Source organism: Oncorhynchus kisutch, linkage group LG1, assembly GCF_002021735.2.
Source record: "Oncorhynchus kisutch isolate 150728-3 linkage group LG1, Okis_V2, whole genome shotgun sequence".
Classification (NCBI taxonomy): domain Eukaryota; kingdom Metazoa; phylum Chordata; class Actinopteri; order Salmoniformes; family Salmonidae; genus Oncorhynchus; species Oncorhynchus kisutch.
Window position 1 is genome coordinate 45,787,427 of NC_034174.2, and position 20,042 is coordinate 45,807,468.

General features: G+C 42.7%; 2 protein-coding genes across 3 annotated transcripts; one reads left to right on the plus strand and one right to left on the minus strand.

Annotated features, from left to right (window-relative positions):
* Window positions 1-2,590: 2,590 nt before the first annotated feature.
* zbtb40 (zinc finger and BTB domain containing 40) lies at window positions 2,591-12,814 on the plus strand. Its single transcript, XM_020485810.2, has 13 exons — window positions 2,591-2,696; window positions 3,373-3,535; window positions 3,676-4,199; window positions 4,338-4,453; window positions 5,264-5,465; window positions 5,671-6,081; window positions 6,286-6,492; window positions 6,648-6,812; window positions 6,983-7,197; window positions 8,008-8,167; window positions 8,383-8,433; window positions 11,801-12,021; window positions 12,531-12,814. The coding sequence occupies exons 2-13, from the start codon at window positions 3,387-3,389 to the stop codon at window positions 12,714-12,716; spliced, it is 2,607 nt and encodes an 868-aa protein (XP_020341399.1). The 5' UTR covers window positions 2,591-2,696; window positions 3,373-3,386; the 3' UTR covers window positions 12,717-12,814.
* Window positions 12,815-12,970: 156 nt separating this feature from the next.
* Window positions 12,971-19,970, minus strand: cyb561d1 (cytochrome b561 family, member D1). Of its 2 annotated transcripts, XR_004211335.1 has the most exons (4): window positions 19,230-19,914; window positions 16,896-16,933; window positions 14,282-15,583; window positions 12,971-14,165 (listed from the first exon to the last, which is right to left on the minus strand). XR_004211335.1 is itself a non-coding variant. In XM_020495291.2 (3 exons), exons 1-3 carry the CDS (start codon window positions 19,384-19,386, stop codon window positions 15,083-15,085), a joined length of 696 nt encoding a protein of 231 aa, XP_020350880.1. In that variant the 5' UTR covers window positions 19,387-19,970; the 3' UTR covers window positions 12,971-15,082. The 2 variants fall into 2 exon arrangements, 1 of the variants encoding a protein (XP_020350880.1); XM_020495291.2 differs by having other exon boundaries at window positions 12,971-15,583; window positions 19,230-19,970.
* Window positions 19,971-20,042: the final 72 nt, after the last annotated feature.

A 20,042-nucleotide genomic window follows, 5' to 3' on the forward strand; every position in this document is an offset into this window, starting at 1 on the left:
CGTCGTCAATGGACTGCGCGATGTGTTCTGGGCGATGCTGGGACAAGGATGGGAGTCAATTGGGCGCTAGCTCAAAAACCCAACATAAGCATGAATTTCGTCGACCAGAAGTACATAACAAATATTTTCCAAGATGTGATATAATTAATTTATCTCTATAATATCGTAAAGCTTTGTAAATCGTGACATTACATACTTTCGAGGAAAATGGGCATGTTCCTCGACTCCTCCCTTGAATTTTTTTCAATATATTTTTTTATTAACAACAAATCAATACAGAAAGTACATAAGGGAACACAAGTGTATATAGATTATAAACAATGGACAATTTATTTTTGTAGGGTAAGAATGTGATGTGTTTTTTTGTTTGTAAATTTACATTTGTGTATATGAAATTTGGCCAAAAGAATAATGCAATTAATTACATAAAAATGTTTCAGCTTATTTCTATCGTATGTAAAGAATCCAAGCAGTACATCTCTCCACAATAGTGTAGAATCTTCATAAATGTGTTCAATTATAAATCTACTGATGTCTTGCCACAGTTTTCACAATGCCAAAAAATATGCAACACTGTTTCTGGGTGGTCATTACCAAAGGAGCAATTTGAGTTGATGTTTTCCTTAAACTTCTTCATATAGTGGTTGGCAGGATAATATTTATGAATCATTTTAAAGGAAACTTCCTTAATTTTGTTAACAAGTAGGTATGTGTGTGACAACATCCAAACTTTTTTCCAACAGATATTATCAATAAATCCATTCCAATAAGGCATGACATAAGGTACAACATCCTGCTGAAACAAGGTTCGTATCGCTCTGTTGTTGAATGGACCAAAAGAGAAACAAGTCTTTCCTACTGATGAGTCAACAGGGTCAATAGAAGGTAGGCTCTGAGGGTCAGGTCTTGACATGTTCCTGAATAACAGAGCAACACCTGAGGGAATGGCGTCTAAAACAATTGCAAAATCTTTAGGTGTTACAAAGACCTTGTAAAGTGATAAGAATTCCTTATAACTGAGTAAAAGACCCTCTGCATTTACCAGTTGGCTCACCAATAGGATATTATTTCGTAACCAATATTCTAAAAACAAAGAAGTATTTTTATACAATATATCCCAATTATTCCATATATAATATCTGTGTGGGGGAAAACTGTGTTTATAAATTAAGGACCATGACAAGAAAACCTGCCGATGAAAAGCAAAAAGTTTCACTGGAATTTTGTCAATATTATAATTGCAAAACAACATGAAGTTAAGGCCATCAAAAGTAGAGAGGACATGATGAGGAATAAAATTCCAGATAGAAGTGGGTCTTCTTAGGAATTGTTTTATCCAATTGATCTTAAAAGTATTATTTAAAGTAGTAAAGTCCAGAAATTCAGTCCACCATTCTCATAAGTGTTCATTACAACAGTTTTCCTAATGTAATGGGTATGGTTTCTCCAAAGAAAGTTGAAAAGCATCTGGTCTATCTCCTTGCTTATTTTACTGTCAAGATATAAAGATAGAGCGCCATATGTTAGTCTAGAGAAACCTTCCGCCTTGGTTATTAGGACTCTTCCTTTTAAAGATAAGTCCCTCTGTAGCCATTGATTTAGCTTCTTCTGGGTATTTTTAATAAGAGAGTTAAAATTTAGTACGCCTCTAGACTTTTGATCCTTTGTAATGGTTATGCCTAAATATGTAAGTTCTTCTTTTACTGGAATACCATATTATGAAAGTGTCACACATGAGTTCACATTTATTAATGTTAAGATATAGACCAGACGCTTTGGGAAAGGATTTTATCATATTGATCGATATGGGAATTTGGTTAGTGTCTTTCAGAAAAAGTGTAGTATCATCAGCCAGCTGGCTTGTAATAATTTCTTTACCAGCAATGGAAATACCTTGTACAGGACTATTATTTCAAGAATTTGCAAGAAGTTGGGTGGTACGGAGAGATAGGACAACCTTGCCTAATTCCTCTCTTTAACTCAAATCTAGGTGAGGTGCCATATTTCAATTTGATAGAGCTGTTACCATTTGCATAGAGAGCCCTTACATAAACAATCCCCAAAGCCAAGTCTCTCAAGGGAGTGGAAGAGAAACTGATGCTCTACTGTGTCAAATGCTTTATAAAAATCAAAAAATAATATGAAGCTATCCGGTCATTAGGTCTGAGTAGTCAATATGTCTAATACTAGTCTGACATTGTTAGAAATATGTCTGTTCCTCATGAAGCCAAATTGTGTTTCATCAATGATTGCATCCAGGACTTCTTTAATTATTTTTGCAAGTACTAAGGCTAATATCTTATAGTCATTATTAGGAAGACAAATTGGACGCCAGTTATCGATGAGCAGCACTTATTTTTTATGCTTAGGTATCAGTGTTATTAACCCCTGACTCATTGTAGGAGGGAGAACATTGTTTTTAATACTCTCTAAAATACTCTCACCTCGACTCATACCCTGATTTGGAGACAGGATTGCGTGACGCAGCATGACAACGTGAACTCGATTGGTCGACAGTCTGCTGTGTGACGCATTATTCGTTCCATTCATTGTCCAATGGGATTCCTATCTCCTATTTTCTCTATACATACTTGCGAGCAATCGCCATTTCAAAATACCGAAGCTTTATTGCGCTGTTTAGTTTGTTCATCGACGGAGTTTAAATAAAGAGCCGGATTATTTGAATAACAGTCAAGGTAAAGAGAACGAGGAGTTGTTTTCTGATCAGTTTATTTAGTAGTTGCTTATCGTTTCCTTCTGACATTTCGTGACCTAATTCCACTGTCCTCAAAGCTAGCTTTTGATGCTAGCAGGTCTAGGTTCAGGTTGTAGCATGGTCTACATCAGAGTAAAAACAAATGTTGGTGAGCTAATATTAGTTAGCTACTTTTCTGTGTGTCTGCAATATTTTCACATCAGATTACTCTGAACGAGTAGGTAACTTTATCTAGTTACGTTACCTATTAGAGGTTATAGGCTATCCAGATAGCAAGGTCATTTGCCATCTCCCTCGTTGCATAACACAATGTACATACTTTGTTATTGATGATTACATCACAACACTGCTTAGTGTTTTCCTCTACACATCAAATAAATTCCAATGGAGCTGATGATTTGATGCATAATTTCATGTGCCTTCTGCAACATGGGTTTAAAAACAAGAACAGACTCCCCCTCCCTGCCACACACACACAAGTGCGATGACCAGTACAGCGTGAATGTTATTTCTTAAGGCTTTATTTGCAATAATCATACTGTGGTTGTTTCATAAAACATGGGTAAAAAATATATTTCACCACTCTAAATGACTCAAATGTAACCAAGATTGCCAGTCGCCATTACCATGTTTCCTCATTCCCCATACCTGTGCAGGTAGACTGGTTGTGATGGAGCTGCCCAACTACAGCAGGCAGCTAATGCAGCAGCTCCGCGCCCTGAGGAAGGAGAGTCAGTTCTGTGACTGCTCTATTCTGGTGGGGGACACACCCCATCGCGCCCACAAACTGGTGCTGGCTGCCTCCAGTCTGCTCTTTAGGTTGATCAATTAATCATTAATTTCAATTAAATGGCACTGTCCTCATTTATGAAAAGTTCCTAGCCTATAGTAGACACCTTGTGATTTATAAACATTGCGTTACCTACATACACCCACAACTTCCCTCTGTTCTGTCTCAGGTCTCTGCTGGAGGGCTCGGACAGCATCTCCATCGACACGGCTGTGGTGTCGTCCCAGGAGTTCTCCTGCCTGCTGGACATGGTGTACACCGGAAAGCTGCCCCCAGGGAAACACAACTTCACCCGCATCATTGCCGCCGCAGACAGCCTGCAGATGTTTGACGTAGCTGTGGGCTGCAAGAACATTCTCACCAACCTGATGAATCAGTCGACGACCACCACACACACTACACAACCAGCCTCACCTACCCCACCACCCGCCATCACCACCCAACCACAGTTCCAGAGCCAGGAGGCCGAGCACACAGCTTCCCCAGAGACAGCTGTACCTAGCATGGGAGAGGATGGTATGAAGATTGCCCCCTCTGGAGCCCAGGGGAAGGAAAAGGTGGAAGAGGCAGGTTTGGAGAGTGAAGTGAGCACAGCAGCCACACGGAGCGAGCCAGTGAATGTGAAAGAGGAGAGGAAAGAAAAGGATGGGCCACCATCTAAAAGAGCTCGCCTTCAACTTCCAGAGAGCACAGGTGGGTTTGAATTCAAATGGGCTCATTGCGATGTTCCGTTTTGTTACTGTTATGTCCTGATTTATTTTGATTAATTCTGTTAGGATGCTTCTGTGAGTGAGGTGACATGTCAACTAAAATTGTATTTCCTGGTTGCAGCTGACGTGGACCCCCTGTCCCAGGGAGCAATCAAGATGGATACAGAGATGGTGGATGTGTGCCAGTGGCTCAGAGCACTGCAGACCTGGGACGGCATCTCCACCGAGGAGAGACAGGTGAGACTTTGGATGGAAGTACTACATCATTTCAATGTGGATAATTGGGTAATATTTGGTCGAGAGGTTGATTAATGGGATTACAACTATATTCACACACTCAAAAAGACAGCCAAAAGTCAGTTGAATTTCCAATGTTATCACTATGCTTTCAACCATCTAAAAGCACAACCAAATTACAATGGAAAAATAATGTCAGATGTTTGGTTTAGTTATCACCCAAATGTCTATCACTGTGCTTTCAACCATTTTAAAAGCACAGCAAAGTTCAAATGGGAATAAAATGCCAGATATTTAGTTTATTTATACAACAGATTAATGTGTTATCACCAGCAGGGCTTTGTTAAAACCCTGGATGGGAGACCAAAGAGTAGCAGTAGAAAAATCCAAACTCCAGTAAGAGGTGCTGCCCAGACTGTTTTTTTCTTCTGATAGTGGATATAACGTTGAAGATCTGACTTTGGTTTAAAGGTACAAATTCAACATCTTTTTTACAAGGTTTGTCTGTGTTGAAATTTGGTTACCATAGGTGCATAATCCTGTGGTTGAAATTTAACCTTTAAAATAACAGTTTATGTTGATGACTATTTTCATATCCAATGTATTTTCCAAGTAGATTCCAAGGCACAATACGTGGACAAACTATGTTGCAACGATGTTGATTCAACCGGTTTGTGCCCAGTGGGTGGTCTCTGCTATTTCAGAACGCACAATTCAATGCAACACTCCATTCCTTAAAACGGTGAACAAGTCTTCCTCTACTACGTTTATAGAATTATTCTCTCATGTATTGACCCTTACCTATCTCAGGTGATACTGTCCTGCAGTGAGGGGGATCCAGGGGGTCCTGCTGTGTTTCAGAGGCTCCAGAGCAGAGTGAAGGAGCAGAGGAGTCTCTCAGCCCAGACACTACTCACACTGATGGGTCTGCTTAAGGAGTTTCACCCCAATCTGGCAACCCAGCTGCATGAGCACACTCAGCAAGGAGAGGACACCAGCCAGGGAGCTACAGGTACAGAGTAGGGGAAATAAGGACACCAGCATGGTTTCAAGCTTTAGCCAACATGTTTGGCAACACAACAACAATTAAGTTGACTACAGTGTGTGAGTGGGATCCATCCATCGCTCTTCTGTTGTTTTGGACTTCATTGCAACTGATTCATTATCAAATGGTCAATCAATTAGCCTACTCAATGATTTGTTGCATCGATCCCCAGGCTCCGAGGCTGAAGAGCCGGAGGAGCAGCCCCAGTCGCCCACTACTGCAGACGCAGACACCGCCGAGGAGGAAGAAGAAGAGGAGGAGATTGAAGAGGACGGTGAGAAAGAAGGAGAAGGGGAGAGGAAGACTAGATCCAGGGCTAAGCGCTCCTCCCCCTCTCGTCCGTACTTGTGTCGCTGGTGCAGTAAGGCCTTTGGTTTTAAGTGTCGTATGGTGGCCCACACCAAGCGCTGCACCATGTCCAAGGAAGCTAGGCTGCAGTGCCCTGAGTGCCCAGAGGAGCTGCCCACATCGCGGGCACTACAGCTCCACCGCAACAAGGCCCACCCAGAGTCCAAAGCCGCCAAAAAGAAACGGCCGCAGGTGTCCTGTGATATGTGTGGCAGGACCTTCGCTCACCCCTCAGGTGAGTTTGCCCGATCAGGACTGGGAACGGATTGTGTTAGTGTAGAGGACCTGTATAGTAAAATTCTTTGCATTGAAAGGGAAGGAACTCACAATCTTACCCACTACTAATGTATAGCAGGCCTACCGGGCCTTAACCATTCTGCAGGAGCACCTGGTGTGTTATGTGTCTCCAGTTTAATTGACTGTGTTTGTATTGCGACAGGTATGCTGTACCACAAACGCACAGAGCACTTTGAGGAGAAGCCGTTTGCGTGTGAGGAGTGCGGGGCCAAGTTTGGGGCCAACTCTTCTCTGAAGAACCACATGCGACTGCACACTGGAGAGAAGCCTTACCACTGCAAAAACTGTGACATGAGCTTTAGTGTGGCTGCCGCTCTGGCCTACCACACCAAGAAGAAACACTCCGAGGGTAGGACACACACACATACACACACACACACTCTGAAGGTCACACACTACCACCAGATTGAAGCGCTATAACAGATCTCACATCTCAGGATTCACAAAACAATGCCAATTCTCCAAAAAACTAAATACACATGTGTTTGTGGGGTTTGTTTTTAGGTAAAATGTATTCATGTCAGTACTGCGAGGCTCTGTTTGCCCAGTCCATTGAGCTGACGCGTCACGTGCGCACACACACCGGAGACAAGCCCTACGTATGCAGGGAGTGTGGCAAAGGCTTCAGCCAGGCCAACGGGCTCTCTGCTCACCTACAGACCTCTCACAGTGAGTAGGATACTCCTGCTTATGCTCTGAAAAAATATATATCTATACTTCAAAGTGAGTGGACACAACACCGAGGACATTTTAGAAATGTCTCAATCTCGCCTGGCTTTCACCCTGCTCGCACCCGCTCCCTCTCTTTCCATTTCCTCCACTCCTCCGCCCCTCTTCAGACATCTCTGAGCCTCATGACTGTCAGAAGTGTCGTCTCAGTTTCTCCACACTGGAGGACCACAGGAAGCACATCCAGGAGTGTCACCCGAAGGAGTACCACCGGTGTCCTGAGTGCAACAAGATGTTCACCAACCCCTCCCTGCTGGAGAAACACATAGCTGTCCACGCTGGGGGCAAACCATTCAGCTGCAAGCTCTGCCAGAAGTCCTACCAGGTGAGAGAGCGAGTATCCCTGTAAAAGGGAGTTTCTGGTCTATGATAACGGGGTCAAACATTTCTTTGAACTTGATCGCTCTGAAAGACTAATAAGCCTATAGTGTACACACCTTTATATTCATCTTTTACTATTGAAGGACGAGTTGGTGGGGCTTGGCGCTTGCAACACCAGGATAGTGGGTTCGATTCCCAGGACCACCCATGCGTAAAATATATGCACGCTAAATGGCGCGTATTATATTATTCACGGAGTGTACAATACATTAGGAACACCTGCTCTTTCCATGACAGACTGACCAGGTGAAAGCCATGTTCCCTTATTGATGTCACTTGTTAAATCCACTTCAATCAGTGTAGATGAAGGGGGGGAAACTGGTTCAAGATTGATTTTTAAGCATGGAGACAATTGAGACATGGGTTGTGTACGTGTGCCATTCAAAGGGTTAATGGGCAAGACAAAAGATTTAAGTGCCTTTGAACGGGGTATGATCGTAGGTGCCGGGTGCACTGGTTTGCATCAAGAACTGCAACCCTACTGGGTTTTTCACACTCAACAGTTTCCCGTGTGTATCAAGAATGGTCCACCACCCAAAGGACATCCAGCCAACTTGATACGACTGTGGGAGCATTGAAGTCAACATGGGCCAGCATCCCTGTGGAAAGCTTTCGACACCTTGTAGAGTCCATGCCCTGACGAATTGAGGCTGTTCTGAGGGCAAAAGTGTGGGGGGGTGCAACTCAATGTTAGGAAGTTGTTAATATTTTGTACACTCAGTGTATATTACTTACCATATCTCTCCGTCCACAGCAAATGTCGGGACTGTGGTATCATAACCGTACCAACCACCCGGAAGTGTTTGCTGGTCAGACCCACCGGCAGCTCAAGTCTCTCCTGCAGTGCAGCGTGTGCTGCAAGTTCCTCCACAGTGCCAGTAGCCTGGCTAAGCACCAGAAGACAGAGCACACAGGTGAGGACGGCCAGGGAGAAATGTCCTGGCTTCCAGGCCTATCCTGCTCCCCCCCACCTTGCTTGGGTTGCCATAATCGCAAAATGTTTTAATTTTTTGTTATTCTCAGATTAGTGTTGTGCATCCCTGTTGTAAGGAATATACTGTTCTTGTTTTCATTTTAAATAATATATTTTTATTTTAAATAATATATTTTTATTTTGTGTCTCCTAAAGGCATGTTTGATTCTGACGGGCTTCTGGTGGGGAATACGGACCTGCAATCAGGTAAGAGCTGCGATAACGTTATATTTCTACATACCATAGCACTCCTAATGTACAGTACCAGTCAAATGTTTGGACACACTGACTCATTCCAGGGTTTTGCTTTATTTTTACTATTTTCTACATTGTAGAATAATAGTGAAGTCATCAAAACTATGAAATAACACATATAGAATCATGTAGTAACCAAAACAGTGTTAAACAAATCAAAATATATTTCAGATTCTTCAAAGTAGCCACCCTTTGCCTTGATGACAGCTTTGCGCAGTCTTGGCATTCTCTCAACCCACTTCATGAGGTAGTCACTTCGATTGCATTTTAATTAACAGGTGTGCCTTGTTAATTTGTGGAATTTCTTTCCTGCTTAATGCGTTTGAGCCAGTCAGTTGTGTTGTGACAAGGTTGGTTTAGTATACAGAAGATAGCTCTATTTCATAAGAGACCAAGACCATTTTATGGCAAGAACAACACAAATAAGCAAAGAGAAACAACAGTCCATCATTACTTTAAGACATGAAGGTAAGTCAATGCGGAAAATATTCTAGTGCAGTCACAAAAACCATCAAACGCTGTGACGAAACTGGCTCTCGTGAGGACCGCCACAGGAAAGAAAGACCCAAAGTTACCTTTCCAATCTACTATGCTTTATGAGCACAATCAAAGCAACTGGGCTGGATAACCTTCCTGCAGATTCATAAAGGATAGTGCTTGTGCCACTGCTAAAATGATAACGCATATTGTAAACCTTTCTATTAGTAGTGGTACATTTCGCAAGGATCTCAAAACAGCCCAGGTGGTTCCAATCCACAAGAAGAGCAGTAAAACAAATGTAGGAAAATATAGGCCTGTGTCAATCCTCAGCACCTTATATACCTTCTTTATAGGATACCTTCACAAACTTCTTTATGAACTACAATCTGGCTTTAGAACAGCTCATTCCACGTATACTTGCCTTATCCACCTTTTTGACCACATTAAGCAGGAAAGTGAGAAGGGGAGCTATACAGGTAGGGTCATGTTAGACTTGCAGAAAGCTTTTGACACTGTGGACCATGATATTCTCCTGATGAAACTCAAATGCATGGGTCTAAATTATGTAGCAGTGAATTGGTTTAGGTCTTATCTTACCAACAGTACTCAAGTATGTAATGTTCTGTCAGAGGTCAAAGAAATATCCCGTGGAGTACCGCAGGGATCCATTTTAGGGCCTCTCTTATTTCTTATATACGTTAATGATGTACCAGATACAGTAAAGTGCAAACTCTTGCTTTATGCTGATGATTCAGCCATACTGGTATCAGGGAAGGATACAGTTTACATGGAGGAGACCCTGACTAAGGAATTGCATTTTGTTAGAGATTGGTTGTCTGACAACAAATTGTCACTATATTTGGGAAAAACTGAATCATATTTGTTTGGAACAAAACATAGATTGCTTAGGGCTGACAAGATAATGGTAAACTGTGTAGTCAAGGAGATTGAATCTAAAACAAGTATCTTCAATCCCTTTCTGGAGACCTGATTGCTGCTCAAATTTTTTCTAAAATGGCAAACAAATTGACATTTTTATATCGTAACACTAGATATTTTAACATGAAAGTTAAGAAACTGCTTGTCTCAACCTTGATTCAGTGTCATTTTGATTATGCCTGCTCTGCTTGGTATAGTGGGCTATCAAAAAAGCTGAAAAAGAGAATGCAGGTCATGCAAAATAATGTTAGCAGGTATATGCTGAATGTTCCCCTAGGACCCACATAGGGAGGGGTACAGGAGTTCCGGGAGGTGGGCTTGTTGCCTTTGGAGTCCAGAATGGACCAATTTAAACTTAATTAAATGTTTGACATCTTAAATGATCGTGCCGCAGGTTACAGTGAAAAAACACATTGATATGGTCTACAACCAACACAGTCACAATACCAGAGTTAGTGTTATGTCTTGTAAAATTCCAAGAGTAAACAGTACCGCAAGGAGCACATTTTTCCATACAGTCATTTGTCTAAGGAATAGCCTTCCTTGGAGATCAAGCAAATTAAAAGTAGAAGTAGCTTTAAAAAACAGGCAAAGTTTTTCATTTGGACAAGGTTGTCTATGTAAGAGAAACCACTCCACTGCACCTTGTGCCCCCTACTGGTGGACAGGTGTATTTATTTGAATGATAGGTATGATGTGCAATTAATAGATTGTTTGAATGTGAAATGAATATGGTTGATTTTTAAGGTTAGGGAGAAGGGCGGTGAATAGTGACACTTTCTAGGATGTCAATATAAATTAATGTATTTATGGTTGTTTGTAATTTTGACTTGTCTTTTAATCATTATATGTGTTATTGTTTTTACCATTAAGGACCACTTTGGAAACAAGCATTTTAATTAATACTTTCAAGTGATATCCTCTGGGTCCACGTTGTACATTTTGTTGTATATGTCTGTGGCCCAAAATAAATTCAATTCAACTGTTCAGAGGAGACTGCGTGAATCTGGCCTTCATGGTCAAATTGCTGCAAAGAATCCGCTACTAAAGGACACCAATAAGAAGAGACTTGCTTGGAACAAGAAACACGAGCAATGGACATTAGACCGGTGGAAATCTGTATTTTGGTCTGATGAGTCCAAATTTGAGATTTTTGATTCCAACCGCCGTGTCTTTGTGAGACGCAGAGTAGGTGAACAGATGATCTATGTGTGGTTCCCACGTGAAGCATGGAGGAGAAAGTGTGGGGGTGCTTTGCTGGTGACAATGTCAGTGATTTATTTAGAATTCAAGGTACACTTAACCAGCATGGCTACCACAGCATTCTGCAGCGATACGCCATCCCATCTATGGGACTATCATTCGTTTTTCAACAGGACAATGACCCAAAACACACCTCCAGGCTGTGGAAGAGCTATTTGACCAAGAAGGAGATTGATGGAATGCTGCACCTGGCCTCCACAAATCACCCAACCTCAAGTTGGACCGCATAGTGAAGGAAAAGCAGCTAACAAGTGCTCAGCAAATGTGGAAACTCATTCAAGACTGTTGGAAAAGCATTCCATGTGACTACCTCATTAAGCTGGTTGAGAGAATGCCAAGATTATGCAAAGCTGTCATCAAGGCAGAGGGTGGCTATTTTGAACAATCTAAAATATATTTTGATTTGTTTAACACTTTTTTTGGTTACTAGATGATTCCATATGTTATTTCATAGTTTTGACGTCTTCACTATTATTCTACAATGTAGAAAATAGTTTTTAAAAATAAAGAAAAACCCTTGAATGAGTGTCCAAAATTTGACTGGTACTGTACATAACAATCAGTTTTTTGTGTCTGTGTCTGCTCTATGTACATGTGTATTGATCTCCTCTCCCCTCCTGTATTCTCCCATACCCAGACTTGTCAGTGGTGAAGTGCCTGTACTGTCCTGGCCTGTTCCCCAGCGAGGCTGAGATGCAGGAGCACGCCAGCACTGAGCATTTCAGCCAAGAGGGGGCAGCGTTCGGCTGTTCTCTCTGCCCGCTGGTCTGCCCCTCCCAGCTTCAGCTCCAGGAGCACTTCCTTTCCTGCCACATAGGGACAATAGAGGAGCAGGAGCAGGCCTCCACCTCTCAGATGGTAAGGCTGCGTCCTAAGTCAACCCCTACACCCTACCGCTTATCCAATCGCTTCCCTACACTCAGTGAATATGTGTAATGACTCCATCTTGTCCTCTGATTTATTTAACCAGGCAAGGCAGTTCAAGGCCTTAGACCACTGCGTCACTAATAAACCAAGGGCTCTATTCAATCTGCATCGCGGAAGTTCAGCTTTACAGCGTGATTGAAATTCAAAGGCAATGTTCCTGCTTTAGCAGAGACTGCATTCACGGTAAACACTGCATATGTCGGCTCAATCGGAAATGTCCTTTACATTTCTATTGAGGAATCTGTAACGCGTCATTGAATAGAGCCCTTAGTGTCATTTTCACCATATTACTTACACCTATTCAATCTCAAAAAGGGAGTAGAGGTTGGGATGACGGGTGGTTTTGGGCTCTAGGCTCTCCTGTATTTAGTCTCTTATCTCATACAATGTAACTATGGCATGTTAGTGAAATGTGATTGACATGTCATACCTCCGATCAGGTGATTGAGACAGAGGAGGACCCCGCTGGCGTGGCGGGACAAGTGATATCTGTGGACCAATCCCAGCAGGTGTATGTTGCCCTGGGAGACGCGGAGGACGGTCACTCCAGCACGGAGGTGATGGCGGTTAGCATGGAGGATTTGTTGAACGGAACAGTCACTTTCATTTGTGGGGAGGGCCAGTGACCCCTAACCTCTACTTCCTGGTGAAGTATGAACTGTCCTAGCAACATTGGGCAGCTTGGAATGAATAAAACTAACTTATGCTACACCAAGGGACACTGGTTTTGTATCCTGTTTGATTTGTAAATATTGAGATGTGAAAGTGTGTATGTTGATACATTAAGCATCGAAGTGTAACTTCTAAACCCTCAGGATTGGTGTCTTTTTAGAATCCATAATCTTTACCTACAGTATAATGATTCCTCACAAAAAAATCATGGGATTCAAGGTTTTTATTTAGACAACACATCAGCAGGTTCACTGCAACTTTACAGTTCTGGGTCATGTCCAGTAAGCATAACATGGGAAATAACTTCGTTAGGAGTTACAATCTCTTGCATGTTCCTCTTTAAAACAATCCTAGATTACTGACCACTAATAAAATACTCAGCTCATCCAATGAACACACAAGGTAGAAGTTGCCTCAAACACAGATCTAAGATCAGATTTCCCTACACCCCATATCAATGCTAACCTATAGGGGGATGAGAAAATATTTTCTCCTGTATCAGTGGTTAGGGGCCACTTCTTACTCTAATGAGCACAGAGTTTGAAGGTCATAGCCCTTAGTAGGATAGGCTACATTCATTAGGTGCTCGTAACAAACATTGAAGAAATCAACTTCTCAACACCTGAAGACACATCTATGTTCATAGGTGCGCAGAAGTGAAAACTAGGCGAAATTTTCCAACTGCAAGTACACAGTGTGAGTCCATTCGCCCAATTCCCGGAACTCAAACGACAACTATTAGAGCATATAGTAACACTAAAAAGACCACCTTAGAAACTCAATTCAGCCACTCGTTGTAGTCAGTAAACACATCCTTGCATTAGTTAAAATTAGGAGAGATGTTATTAAAACAGGAGGGCGTTGGATTGGCTTTACAAGCAAGTGAAGCAGAGAAGAGATTTGAGTAGTTCAAGGAACTGTGTTTTACAACATGGGCACCAAAGGCCATTTTATTAGTCTGACACCAAGTTACTTTAGCTGCTGGTGGTAAACTTGACCTATAGCATAGCAGGAAATACAGAGTTCTAGGTATGCTCTGAAAACAAAATTAGGAACCAACTCCCTTACTCCTGCGGCTGCCACAGCAGGCAATACATATGAAGACTTGATAAAAAAAATCTTTATGGTCTCTTACTATATTATTCCCTTTTTGTTTGACTTATTTGCCCTTTATCAAGTATAAAAAAATGGCCCAACAACATGCTGGTATTTGGTCACAATTTCTTTCAAGTGTTTTTACCTACTGAATAAGACTGGGAGAAGTTTAGGCATCGTGCTGGTACATCCAATAGGCCTTTGTGCGCCAGGTGTTTCTAGCGAATACCTTCATTCAGAGAAAGCTCATATTTTCCAGTGTCAATGACAATGACACACACACACTTCTCCGGACAGGACGTCAAACACTGGTAAAAAAAAAAGCCTTTTAAAAATGTGTCGCTAATGTACAGTAACATATAGGCTGACTGAAGACAAAAGAATCATAAACAAAATGTATAAAGGGTTGGTAAAACACACTCACATAGCTGCTCTGCTCACAACCACACTCAGGTTGATACACCATGGTACTGTATTCCCTTAAACCAGGGCTGTCCAACCCTGTTCCTGGAGAGCTACCCTCCTATAGGTTCACTTCAACCCCAGTTGTAACCAACCGGATTCAGCTTATCAACCAGCTAATTATTAGAATCAGGTGCGCTAGATTAGGGTTGGAGTGAACACCTACAGGACTGTAGCTCTCCAGGAACAGGGTTGGCCAGCCCTGCCTTAAATCATCCAGATACAGTATCTCAGACTTATTGTTCGCTGGATAATATTTGCAGAGTAGCCTCTGGAGAAACAGATGACGGAATGGAGACGACTTCAGGGTTACATCCACTCTGTCCCAGCAGAGGTCAGCTTTCAGTAGCCTTTCAGGGCAGATACATGTCCCCATACATGTTTATCAGGATTCAACGGTCACACCCAGGTCTTCTTATAGATGTGTGTATGCAACTAACTCCCGTCACTAGTACTTTGTATATGTTTGTACTTGTGTAAGAATGAGTTCCTGGTGGTAGTCTTTCAAGATACGTATATCTGTATATATAGCAGTTTCCCCAACCTCTCATGAGTACCCACAGACAGTCGACTTATTTGACGTTTTCCAGAACTAACACAGCTGATTGAAATTATCACCTAATAAATCAAGCCCCTCGTTAGTTAAATCAGCTGTGCTAGTTGTCGAATACATCAAATACGTGGACTGGCTGGGGGTACTCATGAGAGGTTTGGGAGACACTGATCTATAGTCTACTGTACTGTGAAAACCTACAACTTAGTCTCAGGTGGTGATCTTCTTGCGTGGCAGGTAGGCGTTAGTGATTTGGTTCATGATCACCAGGGCTGGGAACAGCGGCAGCAGCAGGAAGGCATACCACACCACCCCCTTCACCGTGGCCTGGAACCAGTCAGAAAACATGGCCGACACCACGGTCACAGTCGCCAGCAGGTACACCACGAGGCCACAGGTGGCGTGGTAGAGCTTGAGCCGTGGAGGCGACAGCTTGAGCAGCTTAGGGAAGAGGAGGCAGATACCGCAGGCGGCCTGGAGGACGGTGGCAGCCAGGGTGCCCACCCCCAGCAGGCTGTGCCAGGTGGCCAGGTGGGGGCGCTCTGACACGTTCTTGCTGGCAACCATGAAGCCAACTCCGGTGGCTGCAGCCAATATGACCAGGGCCTGGATGAACCAGTGCAGACGGACTTTACCCTTCCGTGCCTTGAAGCAGAACGGAGTCCCCTCGGGACAGAAGAGGAGGATCCCCTCGGTCAGGCACAGGATGTACTGATAGACACAAGAGGAGAGGTGGAAGACCATCAGAGGACAATCAGAGGGTTAACACTGTCTGAGGATAATGAAAAGACAGAGACTTTGACTCAGAGACACAATGGACGGGGGGGGGGACGGGGGGGGGGGGGGGTGAGCGAAAGAAGGAATCTCTTGTGGTGGGGGAAATAATGTTTCTGCGCTGACTTAGAAAGCTGGGTCAGTTCTGCCCAGTACATCTCATCTGCAACCTATACTCAGCATTGTCCCACTAAACAACAACAAAGGACCTCTGAGCTGTTTTTGGAGACTGCTCTATAATGTTCCTCCAGTCAGTCAGTCCTCTGGGTCAAGTTACCTGGTTACGTCATCAGCCCAGGGCTACCTGCCTGTCACATCTCTGTTCCACACTTCGATCCATTATTAAAGAAACAGAGGGGGAGAGGCGAGAGAGAGAGAGAGGGGTGGATGTATAATTTATTTGCAGCTTCTCCTTTTCCGGCAGCGTGCCGCGGGCAAGGCAGGGCCCACATGTAGTGCAAGAGGTAAGATGGTTGTAGAGCTTAATCTCTCACATGTGACAGTACCTTACCTAAGACTAGAAGTATACTGAACAAAACTATAAATGCAACGTGTTCATTGATTTTACTGAGTTACAGTTCATATGAGGAAATAAATGCATTAGGCCCTAATCTATGGATTTCACATGACTGGGAATACAGATATGCAGCTGTTGGTCACAGATACCTTAAATATAATTGGGCCTCAGTATCTCGTCATGGTATTTTTGTGCATTCAAATTGCCATCGATAAAATGCAATTGTGTCGGCAAACCGCTTGCCCACGCGACGCCATACATGTGGTCTATGGTTGTGAGGGCAGTTGGATGTACTGCCAAATTCTCTAAAACTACGTTGGAGGTGGCTTATGGTAGATAAATTAACATTAAATTCTCTGGCAACAGCTCTGGTGGACATTCCTGCAATCAGCATGCCAACTTGAGATATCTGTAGCATTGTGTTGTGTGACTAAAATGCACATTTTAGAGTGGCCTTTTATTGTCCCCAGCACAAGGTGTGCCTGTGTCATGATCATGGTGTTTAATAAGATCCTTTATATGGCACACCTGTCAGGTGGATGGATTATCTTGGCAAAGGAGAAATGTTAACAGGGATTTAAACACATTTGTGCACAAAATTTAAGAGAAATAAGCTTTTTGAAAGTATGGAAAAATATTGGGACCAACACTTTTCATGTTGCGTATATATTTTTGTTCTGTGTATATTATGGTACTTTGTGGTGTGTGTGTCATGTTATCAGGATAACTTACTGCGATAGACATACACACAGGATGCCAGGAAAATAGACCTGAAACACAGACACATTGTGTGATTGTCCACACTGGACAAAACATTCCAATTGAAAGTTACTAATGCAGTCATCAAGTCCTTGGGATCAGTGCTGGTTTTTGCTCTAGCCCAGTATTAGACACCTGATAATTGATCAACTGATACTTGGTCAATGCTTGAGGTGCTTAGGTGCTGGTCTGGAACAAAACCTTGCACCCACCAGTTCCCCAGGCCTGCAGGTTTTGTGCTTAAAAGTATACTTCAGGATTTAGGCAATGAGGCTCTTTATCTACTTCCCCAGTCAGATACCATTTTATGTCTCTGTGTCCAGTATGAAGCGAGACAATGCTAACCAGCGGTAGTGCAATGACTGTAAATCTATGGTTATCACTTCCAGTCATTGCGCTAACGCTAGTTAGCAATGGCTCGCAAAACTACCTCCAACTTCCTTCATACTGGAGAGAAGCTAGTTTTCCATCCGATTGGCGACAGATTTTCATGCGATCCTCAAAACAATATGCACATTTTCCCACCAGAGATGTGTTTCCATCATATTGACTTGTTGTGGATAAAATGATGTGGGTGATGATAAAGAGCATTTCACAATAACTTTGCAGTTAAATTCCCATGTACTGAATTGTAAATACAAGTTAAATGGGCATTTTCAACTCTACTGATGGTTTTGTCACCAAAAATGTTGCATTATATAGCTAATGTGCCCATTCTGATATTGGCATGTGCACTCTAGCCAACATGTCGCAGATACAGGTATAGCCTACATCAGCGATTCTCAACTGGTGGGTTTTGAATGGGCCATGAGTGTCTGAGTAAAAAAGTAGTATTTTCTTTAATGAAAAATGCTCCCGTTTGAATTTAAATGACTACAACTAGGTATAAAGTGTGTAGAAATGATAATGAACCCATATTTTAACATCTGAACTTTTTCTTCTGTCACAGTATTTTCAATGTAGTGTAATTAACAGCGCCGTTTAGTGGATTTGGCTGATTTTTGTGGTCTCAAACCAGTGAGTTTAACATTCTTCATCAAGAATATGGGCAAAATTGAATGACTGACATTGGGAAAAGTGGGACTGTTGTTTCCTTGTCAAAGAATTGGTACATGTACTATCAATATAGCATAAAAAAAACATCCTGATTGTACTTTGGCAACAAAACCACTGGCCTACATGATGAGATTATTATAGACAAAAGAGCGAGATTATTTGTATTTGTCAAACGGCAGACAAACCAAGCATCGATCATGTCACCTGAATAAAACTCTCCAATATTTATTGGAAAGAAGCATCAAGCTCATCACATTGCACTTTCACCACCCTGTGTTGTTCATCATAATTGATTTCATCTGTGCAATTAATGTTTTTTTTCGGGGGGGGGGGGGGGGGGGCGCAACTCAGTCAGACTTTAAATTTACTCTTGAAAGTTGGAGTAGCAGAATGCAAAAGGTGCAATTTCGAAATTGGGTAGTGTGTCATCGGTTTCCCTCTTATCATGTAAGTCATTGCATACCGTGGAGCTATTTATAACTGCTCAGAAATGTTGAGATGAACTACCCCATGTCAGATAACGTTTTTTTAGCATGGTTCTTTTTAGTCCAAAGATTTTGTAGAAATGTTCGAGTCACTCATATCACATGAATACACATTAGACATGGCAAAATGTATAGACGTGCCAAATCTGCTTTAAAACTGCAAAATAATATCTGCACCCCATGACAAATAAGTGTAGAATTGCAGGAAATAAGCTTTAAACCTGCTAATTGTTCTCTCCGCCAACAAGAGGGGTGTGAACAGTGCTTGTGCCCATAGAAATACAATTGGATTGTGCAGGGCACGTTCCCCAATGTTGGAAGGGGGACCTGAGCGAAAACGTTGGGGAACCCTGGCCTAAAAAACAATATTTTCAAGTCAGTGGGGGGACCACACGTCATCGCGTGACTCCAAGTTACTTCAATATGATGATTATTATAGCAATATTTGTGCATAAAAGCGTTTCCACCGCCATTTCTCGCATAATTAATTTTACACACACAAAAAGATCCCACCTTGTCTAGCGTCTTTTTGGCGACATTTTGAATTGTTTCTTAGAAATGTACTCTTTCTATCAGGCCCGTCGTGACATTTTTTATCCGACAGTAGGCTACTTTACTCGCATAAAAAGGTTGAATGAAAACCTGGTTACAGAGACATGAAAAATAATATTCAGGAGTTCATCTGACTCTGGGGAAGTAGATAAAGGGACTCATTGCCAAAATCATTGTCAATAGTTTACAGGTCAACAAGATGAAGGCAACTTACTTGTTCCCGGGCGGGATAGTATTGAAATCAGTACAGTGAGACCCACAGCTATGACATGCGCAGCGATCACTGCGACCCTTCGCATCCACACATATAGCCAGAACTCGCTCATCCCCAGCCCCTCGCCGACCGGGCTGTACTCCACATCTGCGCGCATCGCTCCGCGGCCGGCTAAATGGAGAGCGTGCGGGCTAACTGTACAACGATAAACCGATGGTCTGTGTTCGCTGAGCGTCGTGGCAGATACATGGAGATTAGTTGGATATAAATCGGGACAGTTAATGTTCTTGAACCGTTGGCGCCAGTCTATCCGTGACCGCGCTCGGGACTCTTGCGCAGCAAGGATGTATCAAATTGCATCACATTCATAAACGTATCACAAACTATGTGGACCAACACATCACAGGAAAACGAAACGATGGATGTGCGGTCTCAACGGATTAGTCTGTAGCTAGTAAATCCCCTCCTGTTACAGAGATTATAAAGCGGCAGCATTTTACTGTTACGCACCTACGTAGACTAAATCAAATTCCAGGCCGGCAGGTTTCGTTCCAAAACACCCCGCAGATAATGACCAGCTGATACTTTTTGACCAGCGCACCTGGAATATTTACTGTAGGCCTACTACCACTGGTTCAAGTCGATCAGGTGGGTTCTCGAATCCACTTCCTGGATAGAATCTCTTGGTGGATGAGACATGAGGGAGTTATTTTACACTTGCCCGGGTTGAATCATGTGAAGAGGGTGAGGGAGGAGCGCCCTCACAGACGAACAGTAATTGCGCCGCTCGGTCATAGGCCAGAAATATATTTT

Excerpts from the sequence above, each read along its gene's own strand:
- zbtb40 (XM_020485810.2), top strand. The coding sequence starts at position 3,387 with ATGGAGCTGCCCAACTACAGCAGGCAGCTAATGCAGCAGCTCCGCGCC. Across the intron at positions 6,493-6,647 it reads CAAGAAGAAACACTCCGAGG|GTAAAATGTATTCATGTCAG; the intron begins GTAGGACACACA and ends GTTTGTTTTTAG. Across the intron at positions 8,434-11,800 it reads GAATACGGACCTGCAATCAG|ACTTGTCAGTGGTGAAGTGC; the intron begins GTAAGAGCTGCG and ends TCCCATACCCAG.
- cyb561d1 (XM_020495291.2), bottom strand. The coding sequence starts at position 19,386 with ATGCGCGCAGATGTGGAGTACAGCCCGGTCGGCGAGGGGCTGGGGATG. Across the intron at positions 16,934-19,229 it reads ACTATCCCGCCCGGGAACAA|GTCTATTTTCCTGGCATCCT; the intron begins GTAAGTTGCCTT and ends TCTGTGTTTCAG. Across the intron at positions 15,584-16,895 it reads CTGTGTGTATGTCTATCGCA|TACATCCTGTGCCTGACCGA; the intron begins GTAAGTTATCCT and ends TGTGTCTATCAG.